The sequence below is a fragment of the Equus quagga genome, chromosome 5, assembly GCF_021613505.1.
Source record: "Equus quagga isolate Etosha38 chromosome 5, UCLA_HA_Equagga_1.0, whole genome shotgun sequence".
NCBI classification, from domain to species: domain Eukaryota; kingdom Metazoa; phylum Chordata; class Mammalia; order Perissodactyla; family Equidae; genus Equus; species Equus quagga.
The window spans coordinates 14,886,821-14,899,812 of NC_060271.1; the positions used below are offsets into that span (position 1 = coordinate 14,886,821).

The 12,992-nt window shown below is 44.4% G+C and overlaps 1 protein-coding gene across 4 annotated transcripts in view; it reads right to left on the bottom strand.

Annotated features, from left to right (window-relative positions):
* The window catches only part of SZT2 (SZT2 subunit of KICSTOR complex), a 51,363-nt gene that overhangs the window by 33,266 nt on the left and 5,105 nt on the right, over positions 1-12,992 (bottom strand). For 2 of the 4 annotated variants that reach the window (XM_046662892.1, XM_046662891.1), the window contains exons 2-7: positions 8,532-8,657; positions 8,043-8,216; positions 7,580-7,750; positions 2,974-3,105; positions 2,089-2,230; positions 1,597-1,703 (exon numbers count right to left, since the gene is read on the bottom strand). In XM_046662892.1, coding sequence (XP_046518848.1) covers positions 1,597-1,703; positions 2,089-2,230; positions 2,974-3,105; positions 7,580-7,750; positions 8,043-8,216; positions 8,532-8,657 — 852 coding nt within the window. Of the gene's footprint in view, positions 1-1,596; positions 1,704-2,088; positions 2,231-2,973; positions 3,106-7,579; positions 7,751-8,042; positions 8,217-8,531; positions 8,658-12,992 lie in introns of those variants that run through there. The other 2 variants (XM_046662893.1, XM_046662894.1) reach the window with 2 other exon arrangements.

The following is a 12,992-nucleotide window of genomic DNA, read 5'->3' on the forward strand; positions in this document are numbered from 1 at the left end:
CCTCTGGCCACCATTCTCTCTCTCACTCCCCACTTGACCTGAACAGCCAAATTCCTTGTGTCAACACTTGTCTCTACTTCCTTCTCTTCTACCCACTCTTCAATCCACTGCAGTCATTTCCCTTGCCATCTCTTCACTGAAAAAGATCCCCGTGACCTCCTAATCACCAAATCCAAAGGGCACTTTTCATTCCTCATTTTACACGATCTTTCTGCTGCATCTCACATTGTTAACTACTCTTTTCTTCCCAAAACTCTGACTTCTGACACCAGAATCTCCTGGTTCTTGTCTGATTATTTTCCTTCTTTCTCTGCTGGGCCCTCTTCCTATGAAAGATCTTTAAACACCGGTGTTCCCCAGGTTCTTTGAGGACCCTCTTCTCTTTTCAATTACCATCTGTAGGCTGACAAATCCTAACTCTCTCTCTCTTAACTGGTGCTGTCTTCTGAGTACCAGATCTGCATCTCCAACTGCTAACTGCTATGAATGGTAGCCATTTATTACCTGATTATGTAGTATGCTAAGCACTTTAAATGCATCATCTCATCCAATGAGGTGGGTACTATTATAATCTCCATTTACAAATGAATCCAATCAAGATGTGAAGTAATGTGCCCAATGTCACACAGAAAATAAGTGTAGCCAGGATTGAGGCCAGGCATGCCTAACTCCAAAGGCAATATTTTAACTGCTCTCCTTTTGACCCACAGTCATCTCAAACTCAATAGGCACAAACCTGGATTCATCATCCTGTCCTCACTCCACTGAAGCTGTTTCTGTTCCTGTTTGCTCCAACAGATACCCAGTAATCACTGAAGTCAGAAACTTAGAGACATCCTTAACTCCTCCTTCTCCCTTACTCCTCTCATTTTGCTAATCATAAGTCATGTTGACGCTACCTCTTCATTTTCTCCATCCTATCACCTTCCCTCTTACTCTTAATTCCCCTAATTTAAACCTTGATCCCCTCTCACCTGACTATTGCAATTAATAGCTTCCCTGCCTCCACTCCTTCCCTTCACCCAGCAGCAAGAATGACCTTTGTAAAACATAAACCCAATAGGTGATTTTCCTTCTATATATCTGCATCACTCAGAATTATGCTGAAACTCCTTAATATAGCAGAGCCAGCTTTTCATACTGTGCCCTATGCCTACCCTCCAGTCTTATTTCCCATAGCTCTTTGCCTGCTACCCGATTATCCATCAATCCAAATTGGCTGTAGTTCCCAGAATATGCCTATTCCCTCCTTTACTTAAGCTAGTTTGAGCTGGATTTTCTGACCCTTGCAACCAAAACAGTAATAACTAATCTAATGGAGGAGGTGGGACTGGAACTGATGGCTGGACTTCAAATTCTGCATTCTCTTTACTATAACATGCTATCTCTCATATCCTAAAGAAAGAGGACAAAGATGAGAGTCCTCTCCCACCACCACCACCACCACTTACTCTGTTCTAGACAGGACACCTCCCCCTCATCATGTAACTGCCATTGGCTTTACTTGGGAAATCATCACCCGCAAGAAAGTAACCAGCCATATCCCACTTTGTGAGATACCACACTTTCCTCTCCTCCTTTCTAGAAAATCCTCACCTGCACAAAGGAACAAGCCACAGTGCCACTGCGAAGCTGGTTCAGCAACGTCTCACAGACAGCAACATCAGGGACGCTGGTCACTCCATCTGTGATGACAATGATACCTGGAGGAGGAAACATCCGACTCAGACCCGGAGACACTGACCAGATCAAAGTCATAGGGAGGTACCCAACTGATGGGGCTCTGAAGACCTCAGTGTCTGCCAACCATTGTGTTTTATCATCTTCAAACACTTCCCCCCTCCCACTTCTTCCTTTTTAGTATGGAATCCCAGTCTCTTCCTAAGTGATGTCCTTGGAGCTCCACTTTCCACTAGGGTCCCTGATATACACTAATACACACTTACCTTTTACAAACAAGGAAACAGATCCTCTTCCCTGGGGCCCACCAATCCCCTGGAACCTCTACTTTTGCTGATAACCCCCTCCCCACACAACTTTCATGAATATTCCTATTTCCCCAATCCCACCAATATTCCATCTACTAACCTGCACTAGAGTTTGAGGGCAGCAACTGCAGTGCCAAGATGCCCTGACGAATCATACTGACCAGCCCAAGATCAGCTGTCACCATGGAGACTCCTACCTTCCGGCCCGGGGGCTCCCCTGTGTCTGGGGACTGGTCGTCTACCTGGCCCAAGTTATAGAAAAGATAGAATGGGACAGACGGCATTGCTGCCTGATCCATAGCAAAGCCAGAATTTACAGCCCAGCACTGCCCAGGCCAGACAAGCCTAATCCTGTGAGGACCTCAATCCCCCTACTATGCAGCCAAGGCCTGACTATGCTCCCTCCCCCAATGAGCGCTTGAATACTGACCCTCAGATGGGCCAGGAGTCCAGAACCAGACGAAGCACAGATGGTCTTGGAGCAGGGCTTCCCCACCTTTTGTCAATAGGGCCCCTTTTCCATATTTTTCTATTACTATTATGAAATATTTTATACTTAAATTAAGTCTTCAGACACATAGAAATGAATTTGCCTGGCTACTTCTAGGATACCCAAAAGAATGAGAGAGTGCATTCTAGCAAGCCAAGCAGTTTTATCCCTGATTGAACAAAATACTAGAGATCCACACCACCCAAGATCACCTTCTCAGATCCATTGAGGGAGTAGATCCAGGACTGAAAAAACACAAGCAAATGGCCTTCACATTTTCTCCCAGCAAGAATTTGTCTTGAGGAGTGTATCTGAGCCCTCCTCCCACAGGGAACCTGCTGTGTGCACTCACTAGCACTTCTATCCTTAGCTCACTCTGGCCCCAGCTCTTAGCCCTTCTTTCCCTCTGTACTTGGCTTGTCTTCCCTCTCTCCCCTCCATCCCTTAATAGTTCCTCTTTCTAAGCGGGCTCTACCCACTTTCTCTCCCACATACCTTGCTCTGGGGGTCATACTGCTGCTGCAACATGGTGGCCACCTTATCCTCAAAGAGACAGAGTTGCTCATATACCTGCTGCAGGAACATGTCCCGCTGGGAAGGGTCCAAAAGGCAGCCCTGTACCAGCACCTGAGAAGCATAAAGGAAAGACTAAGACATGAAGGTCGGGGGACACTGGGCAGTACCCCGCTGGTCCCCCTATTTATTCTCCACAGCTCCCTCTAGGCGATCCTGAGTTCCCACCCACGCAGGCTCTAAGGTAGGCTTATTCCACAGCCAGTTCCTCTCTTATCAGATCATCTAGTCTATCAGTCCTCAGCCCAGGTATGCCATATCCCTGCTCAGGGTCCCTAGGTCATTAGTTACCTTAATCTGGGTTCACAGCCTTCCTCTGCTTATAGTCCTCCACACTGGGCTTCCCCAAGCCCCCGCATGGGGGCGCCATAAACTCTTCTAGCTCCTTCCATCTTGGGCTACCAGATGGCTATAGACATTGTCTATAAGCTGCCCTACCTCAGCCTGGCAAAGCCTTTTTCATTCTGACTCATATTGTTTTACTCTGGTTGATTTTTAAGCACTGCACACAGGGGCTGTTCTGGACCTTTTCTCTTTTTTGAGCTCAAAATCTTCTTATTCTCCCTAAGATGGCTCCTTCCTTCCTTTTACCCTCAGCAGATAACTCCCACGCCCCTCTTCACAGAGAAAGGCAACCAATCAACAGGAACTCCCTGCGTACCCTACCCCTGAGGGTGTACTCTCTCCAACCCACTGAAGATGCCCTCAGTGCTTGCTAGATGTTTATGTCTCTCTGTGTTCTTGTTCCTCCTTCTAAGCTCTGAAGAAAACATTCCTCTTCCTCCTCTTTTTCCCTAAAGCTAATCTCTCCATCTAATCTTGGAACTTTCGTCTCTCTAATATCTTCATTCTCTCTCCTTGGGGTTCCTTTCCTTCTACTTCCAACATAAATAAGTGGCCCCATCCTGAAAATTTTACACAGGCCTGGTAGCCATTGTGGTAACCCTCGGGATCTCTCCTCTCTCTCCCTCAGACTTCTACAACCTGTCTCAATGCCTACTTCTCACCAACCCCTGCCCTCCTGTACAACAACTACTTCTTCACTCCCTATTGAGAACTGGGGGAGGGGGAGGGGACAGCCAGAAGAGGGGACAGGGGGACTCTGTACCACTCTACAGACCTGATTGTAACAAGAAAAACAGAATCAGAGGAAGAGTAGGAGCTGGGGCTATAAAAAGGTGAGAAAGATGTTCACAGGTGTATTATTTAGAAGAGTGAAAATTGCCTTGCCAACCTAAGCGTCCAATAATAAGGGTTTGGCTAAATGTATGATGATAAAATACGATAAATATTAAGTCAAGCAGCCATTAAAAATAACGTTTTCAAAGAACATTTAGTGACATGGAAAAACGCCTACATTATACATTAAAAAAGCAGGATGTAAAACTGTGTGCCTGGAATGGTCCTGATGTTTCTCCTCACTTTGGATGGAGGGGTGGTGGTGAATATGACAAAGGCATACCCAGAGACAAGAAGGAAATTCCAGAAAATGTTAATAGTAGTTATTTCTGGGTGGTGTATTATCAGTAGGTTTTGCTTTTCTTTATATTTTATGTATTTTTCTTTTCTTTTCTTTTTTGAGGAAGATTAGCCCTGAGGTAACATCTCCTGCCAATCCTCCTCTTTTTGCTGAGGAAGGCTGACCCTGAGCAAACATCTGTGCCCATCTTCCTCTACTTTATATGTGGGATGCCTACCACAGCATGGCTTGCCAAGCGGTGCCATGTCCGCACCTGGGATCTGAACTGGTGAACCCTGGGCTGCCGAAGCTGAATGTGTGCACTTAACTGCTGTGCCGGCCCCTTTATGTACTTTTCAAATCTCCTTCAATGGACATGTATTATGAATGTGATTTAATTTTTTTTTTAAAGAGCAGCAGGATACATCTTGAGGGAGCTATGGAGACAGTGGGAAGCTGGCTCAGGGCTAGCAAGTGGCCCTGGGGGCTTAAGCGACTAAGTCCTCTCCTCTACGGCTGCTGTCCTTGTTCAGGCCTCATCTCCCCTCTCATACTATAATAATCTTCTGCCTCTTCTTCCCCATCCAGACTTTGTCCCTCAATCCATCTTCCATACCGGCCACAAACAAGTGTGATCTTCCTAATGTACAAATCTGATCTAGTTACATTCATTTAAAATCTTCAATGGTTCCCTACTACCTATGGCTAATAGTTTTAACAGCTAACATTTGCATGTTTTCTATGTGGCTGGCACTGTTAAGTGCTTGACATGTACCAATTCAATCACCATATAATATTGGTACTGATAATATCCCCATTTTGAAGAAAAGACACAGATGCACAGAGAGGTTAAGTAACTTGCATAAGGGCAGAGCCAGTAAGCAAAAGCAGGCTATATGATTCCAGAACCAGTGCTCTTCACTACCACACTAAATTCCCTTATACTGTAGTCCCCCCTTATCCACGGTTTTAGTTACCCATGGTCAACCATGGTCCAAAAATATTAAATGGAAAATTCTAGGAATAAACAATTCACACATTTTAAATTGCGCACGGTTCTGTAGCGTGATGAAACCTGGCGCTGTCCTGTTCTGTCCTGCCTGGGACATGAATCATCCCCAGCACATCCATGCCATACGTGTTACCTGCTCATCAGCCACTTAGTAGTCTCGGTTATCAGATTGATTATCACAGTATCACAGTGCTTGTGTTCAAGTAACCCTTATTTTACTTAATAGTGGCCCCAAAGCACAAGACTTGTGATGCTGGCAATTTGGGTATGCCAAAGAGAAGCCAGCCATAAAGTGCTTCCTTTAAGTGAAAAGGTGAACATTCTCCACTTAATAAGAAAAGAAAACAAGTCGTATGCTGAGGTTGCTAAGATCTATGGTAACTTTTACTACAGTATATTGTTATAATTGTTCTATTTTATTATTAGTTATTGTTAATCTCTTACTGTGCCTAATTGATAAATTAAACCTTATCATAAGTGTGTAGGTACAGGAAAAAACATAGTATATATAGAGTTTGGTATGATCCGCCATTTCAGGTATCTACTGGGGGCCTTGGAACATATTCCCCAGGGATAAGGGGGGACTATTGTAGAATAAAGTACAGGTCCTTATCCAGGACATTCAAGGCCTTTCATAATCCTGCTCCCTCTTATCTCTCCAGTCTCCTCTTTACCACCATCCCATCCTCATTCAAACTTTACTGGGTCAAACTGAGTAACACGTAGTTCCCTAGAACACCTGTGACTGAGAGCAGTTTCACAGCTCTGTGTCTTTGCTTTTGCTCACCCCTCTGACTGGAAAGCCCACTACCCCTTCTTTGAATGGTTAAACTCAATTCTTCTTTCAAGACTCAGTTCAAATGCCTCTTTGTCCAAAAGTCTGCCCTGTCACTGCCCCAGGCTTGGCTGGGTGCTCCCTCTCGGTGCTCCTATAGTGCCTGAGTCATAACTTATCAGTGTCCTTAGCACATTCAACTGAAATTACCTCCTTTGATATCTATCTTTCCCACTAAACTCTCAACTCCCCCCATCAGGATAGGGACAGTGTCTGATTCATCTGTGTCTCCAGGACATGGCCCAGGCCGGGCATAGATCAGGCTTCAGTAAGTGTTTGCCAAACTGAACCAAGTCAACACTATGATTACCTAATACCCATGCCTTTCCTGCCTTGGCTACCAGTACCTGCAAAGCCTGGCCTATCGGGGGATGTAGCCCACAACCAGCAGTCCCAACAGTTACACCAGGAGAGTACTTTAACCAAGGCTGGGGCTGGGATCTAGGCATGCACCAATTGCTTGTGGTATATTTCACACCCTCAGGTGCTATTCCTTGCATCCCTGTCTCTCAAAGGCAGTTTGATAGCTAATGAGACAAGGTAGCTATCAGGGACCATTTCAGGGTAAGCCCCTACCAATGAGTTGAGGTTAGTTAAGAGCAGATGAAGGGAAATTGGGCCAATGCTTATCTAAGCCAAAAACAGATATTCCAGTAACAGACTTGGCCATTCTTCAAAAGGAGTGTCTGGTGATAGCTTGCTTGGGTGTTGGATAAACCCTATAATTATCTGTATGGTCAGCCTTACACCCAACAGTTCACAAGGCCCTCAGAGAAAATGACCCTCCTCTGTCACTGGAAGAAATTATGTTTCCAGGTATTTGTTATATTTCAAAATCATAAACCTATTCTAAGAGACCACCACCTGGGGGTAGCACCAGGAATCCAGACACCAGCAAATCTTCTGATGGAACTAAAGGAGGAGGGGGGAGTAAAGAAAACAAATGCCCAGTAGCTAGAACCAGAGACTTACAGGAGGAGTGACAGAGGTATTTGTCCAATCATGCCAACTCACCTAAAGCTTATGGGAAGGCCCTTTAAGACCTGAGCAACTGATACTTCTCAAGAGGAGAGAGACTCATGGAGATGACTAGGAAACAGGTTCAAGAAGCCAGCAGAGCTGGGGACTTTGGGCATGGATAGTAGAGATAGGATAAGGACCTGGTCAGCGGACAATCAGAAACTAGGTTTGAAGGTATAAACTTGGAAAAAGGATGCAATACCTGGTGAGACTGCAGGCCAATGATTGAGGAGTAGGCCTGGATAGTTACATAGATCTCAGGTTGGAAGTCGATGCAAGATCCAGGCACTCGGAAGGGCCGAAGCAGCCCACCTAGGCAGCGGGAGAGGGCATGGAAAACTTCATCAAACAAGATCTCCCCTGTGGAATCATCCTGAGGGCAATGGAGAAAAAGAACTCTTAAGGGTAACCAAAGGCAGCCCTGAGCAGAGGGCAGAAATAAACAGCTTCCATGGGTCAGCAGAACTCTTAAGTTTGATTGCACCCCCAAACACAACGCCACAGATGGGATGGGAGCTGTCTTAAAACATTCACCATTCCTTTACACACCTGTCTGCTTTCCACAATGGTAGGCTGAGATCATTTTTTACTCTTCCCAGGCCTCTCCCGCTCCTCCTTACCTCCCTTCCATCTTTGCTTCCCACTGTCTCCCTCCAACTCCTTACCACAATGCCAGTAGATGGGCTAAGGTCCAGCTCAATGACAAATCGATACTGCCAAGCCAGGAAGGTGACCCGGGTGGAAGGTACAAGGAGGAATGGTCTTGGGACCACTGGTTCATCTGGCTGCCACCCAGGGGGCAGGACACTGAGGACTTCCAACTCCTGTTCAGACTGAAGCTGATGATTAGGATGGAGAGAAAAGGAAAAAAGTCAGGGAAGAGTCACCCTTTCTTTCCAGGATCTGACTCCCGTATCCAAAATGACACACCATTGATTCCATCTCCAACAGCCCAATCATATACTCTCCCTATCTGAAAAAATTATTAAACAAAATTTCCCCTGTGGAAGCATCTTGTGGGCAAAGTCACTTGCCCTTCCCAGAATTAGACCCCTCAGAGTTAGTCTCCCCTGCTGTCTGTTTCCAGCACCCTCCTACATAAAACAGATGCTTCTGGGCCAGCCCCTCACATCCTGTGTGGCGCTGGGCCTCACCAGCATCTCCTGGGGTGTGGCCTGCACAGTTTGATGCAGGTGGTTGAGGAACCAAGCCAGGCGAACATTTCGGGAGATTCGATAATCCTTTTTCATCAACAGGAACACCTGCCCAGCTTCTTCTACCTGGGGACAAAGAGACATTAATAAATCCATAAAAATTCACTGAGTTCCCAGTACATACAGATCATGGCGCAAGTAACTTGTCCAAGGAGCTCATGATCCCTAAGTGAGAGGCAAGGCAGCAGAGGTGAAAAGCTTACCCCCACCTCGGCGCAAGGCGTTTCCAAGGATTAATTCTCCAATCTCTGCTCCCATTCCCCCTACATAGACCTCAATGTAGGTGAACTGACTTTTGTATATTTCAAATGTTTACGTGAGTTTCTCCTATGAACTATAAGCTCCTTGAGGGCAGGGATCGTGTCTTGCTCTATTTTTGTGTCCCCGTGCTTGGTAAATTGCTTACAATAGAGCACTCACTCACTAATGTCAGACAGTTCTCCCTAATAAGCCTGGACAACAGCAGGCACTGAAGGAATCTTCACTGGGTGAAAGGCAAGCCTGACGAATACCTCAAAATCAAACTTCCATACTTCTCAGTTGTCAATATTCTAGCTCCTTTCCTACACTGCCTCATGTGCAGTCAGTTTGACAACAGCTTAATAAGTATCAGTTCCCTTGCCTGTGTCCTTGTCCTTCCACTATACAAGCCCTGCCAAATCTTGACTCAGGATGAATTCGACATCCTCCCTTATCCACACACATACCATGCCAGCTGCACTTTGACAGAAAGAAACTTGTTACCTGGCCAGTGGTGCCACCTCTAGCAGGTCTTTACCAATCCTTTTGCCTCTCTCTGGTCAGCAATCTCTCCTACTCCCCTCAGAAGGTTTTCCAATCTCTCAACCCCTGCAGTCCTGGGAGATAAACTTGCCTACTGTCTCACAGAGACAAGAAGGATCAACCGGTCTGAACTTTCCCAGTGTTTCTTCCACGTTAACCCTTATCTGTAACATTCCTTTACTCCCTTACTCTGGCCTCAAATGAAAAGATTACACTCCTCCTATTCTGGGCAAACTGCAAATTTCTCCTCCTGTGTTCCTAGTGAGAGGGAAACGCTAGGTTGTGAGGACGGAAGAGAGTGGTAGAGGAGAAATGAACAGAAGGCAATGACTGCCTCTTGAGAAATGCAGTGCTGGAAGGAAGTGAAGTTTTTTTGTTTTTGTTTTTAAATGGGGAAATACGCATTGAGAAGAGAAGGAAAAAGCCCTGGAAAAGCAACAGTGAAGGGTGCATGATCTCAGAGAAGAGTGTGGCGAACAGAGATGTAACAACTCAAGATGAAGAAAGTCTTTCTTCTTTTCTAAGACAGAAGGCAAGCATAAAAAGATACAGAAACAGATACTGGGAAACGGCAGGGACGAAAGTGGAGGCAGGAAGAGGGAAGGAACTCCTATTTATTGAGCATCTCAAATACGTTCAGTAGTACAATGTGGAGGTTAAGTGCAAGAATTTCAGATTCAGACAGCCTAGGTCTGAATCCCAATTTGGCCTCTTATTAGCTGTGAGATTGTGGAAAAGGTACCTACTTAATCTCTTTAAGCCTCAGTGTTCTCCCTAAAATGGAGATAATCCTAGTACCAATCTACTAGCGCTGTTATGTGGATTAAGTGAAAGTATGCATATGAAGCACTCAGCACAGTGCCTGGCACTTAGTAAGAATATAATAAAAGTTAACTGTTACAGGTTATTAACAGGCACAATACTAGGACCTTTACACAAGTAAGTTCATTCAGTCTTCACACAAAACACTTAGCAGAGGAAAACCGAGGTTCAAAAAAGTTAAGTGACTTAACATAATTAGTAGGAATAGGGTCAGAAGTCAAACCCGGGCCCAATGAGCTACAAAGCCCATCTACTGAGTGTGACAAATGGATAAAACTGGGGACTTTGGAGCAGAAAAGATTTAAAGTTGTCACAAGAAGGAACATGACGGGGGTTTACAAGCAGAAAGGATGCTCTGAGATAATCAGAAAGACAAAGACAATTGAAACATCGATCTGATGTGAGTCAGCATTATTTGGTTATGTCTCTATGCCTCTCAAATCACAGGCTGGGAAACACTACTCTCTATTATACTGCTTCCCTACGCTGTGCTGAGGTAGGCCCTGGTGACGATTTTTGATTTTACCCTAAGAGTTAGGTCAAGCTACCGAACTCTTTTTCCAGCAGGGCAGTAATACATCCGCATTTTTAAAAATTCCTGCTCTGTTAGCTCAGTGACAATCTTCCTCAAGCAAAAAAAAAAAGAAGGAAAACTGGCAACAAATGTTAGCTCAGGGCCAATCTTCCTCTCACACACACACACAATATCCCTCTGGCTACCATATGATTCAGAAAGATCCCCTAATGACCAGGGGAGATGATAGTGGCCTAGATCAGAGCTACTCAAAGTAGCCATTCTGTGAACTGTTTGAGACTGGTCCCCGATGAGACAAGGTGTTGTGCTGGAATGTAAAATCACCACTGCCTTTTGTTGAGAAAGTCTTGCTATGAAGAAAAAAAACAGTCAGCTTGAACTAACCTTTGAGACAAGTGAGCTTGGTTGCATTTTAAGGGATATTTAGAAAAAGACAGACAAGAACTGGTGATTAACTGGAAGTGGAGAGGAAAGTAAAAAAAGAAAGGTGTCGAGAATGTCTAAGGTAGCATCAGTAAGTTGCAGAATGATTAACAAGTTAGCTAGAAAAATTTGATATAGTTATTTACCATCATTTCTAACCACCATCCCCCTCAAAAGGTCCCATGGAACTGTACACTCTTACTGCCAAGCTCCTAAAAACAGAAAAGGGGTCTATTTATTGGCAAAGAAGGAAATCACAGCAATTATTCGTCCTCTTTCTCTGATCCTTGGTCTCAGAGACGGATACTCATAAACTGGCAACTTCTCCCTCTGGATTGACTGAGCTGGTGTGGGGCGATATTAGTGACTGCTCTTGTTTATGAGTTGACTGTGCTGGATCCCTGCCAAGGTGCTTATCTAAAAAAGGATGGGTTGGAGCTCAGAGTATTATCAGAATAGGAAGGATATCCCAATTCAGCAGTCCTTTCTGTTTATCACTCTATCCCCAGAGCCTAGCGCACTGCCTGCCACGTAGAATGCTCAATACAATTTTGCCGAATAGGTGAATTCACTCTGTTTTAAGCAAAGCAAATGTGGCATTTAAAACTAATCATAATCAGTACAACTCTTCTCAAGGTGAGATCATCTTAACACTAGTCTCAATATTATTTTCCTTTTGTTATTCTTTGTAGTTAGTAAAGACTTTTAAAAAATGTCAGCCTGTTTCAGCTATGCAAGGAGACCACCAAGGAAAGGAGTTTGGGCCCATACTGAGCCACGGTTAAAGGGGGAGAGCAAAGGTCCATGGGTCAGCACCATAAGGACACTTGGTCACTCCATCTTCTAAGACTAAAATCTTGGCAATTCTGGCTTTAGTAAGTAAACTGGTCCATGATTCCCTGCATTAAGTTAGGTAACCCTGCTAGGCATTCTCAAAGCAGCCTATACTTCTTCAGAGCACCTACCTAGTTTATAATGAAGAATTTGTGTTCTTTTGAATGTTTGTTTGCTTCCCCTACAAGTCTAGAAGCTCCAGGGAAGTAGGAGCTGTGTCCATCTATTGTTCTTTGCTGTATCCCTAGCAACTAGCACAGTGCCAAGAATTTGCTGAACGAATGTATGAGTGAGGGAAATTGCTCTCATAAGTTATACTCATTCTCTTCTCTGTTTCAAGCTATGTTGTTAGTTTCTTACCAGTGATTCCTAATTTTTCATTTATCAACATGTTTTTTTTTTTTGTTCAAAAGTCCCCATCCTTCCTCATCCACTTTATGGAAAAACTAGCTTATTCTATTGTTTGGATTTTTCCTTTGCTTCCCTGAAAGTTGTTTTTACCAGATTTTCACTAGTATATTCTTTCACGGTATTATCTTTTTGTTGACTGTTCCTGGAATCGGGGGAGGGGGATTCTGGTGTGACTTCTAATAGATTTGTTTTAGAAGGAAGAATGGTGTTATGGAAAGAAAGTGTGATCTGACAGCTGAGACTCTGGGTTGAGCTTTAGTTTCCTTCTCTATAAAATATCATCTCCTACCCCAATGTGTGAAAGCACTTTGTAAAGTTAAAAGTGCTCATAAACACACACATTAGTAATAACAAGGTGAAGTCCTGCACAGCCATTCACTTCAGCTTTTTGTGCTCATCCCCATTTAGTTGGCATAGTTGGAAATTTCCTCAAACTGTGCCAGAATCTCTCTTCTTGATATTATCTTGACCTGTTCTTGAAATGTGTTCTCCTGAAAAACTCTAACCCACTTTTAGTTTTACCTCCTAAGGCCACAAAGGGAAAGTCTGACCCTTTGCCAAAGGAGAATCTATCAAACATCTGCTATCAGCTC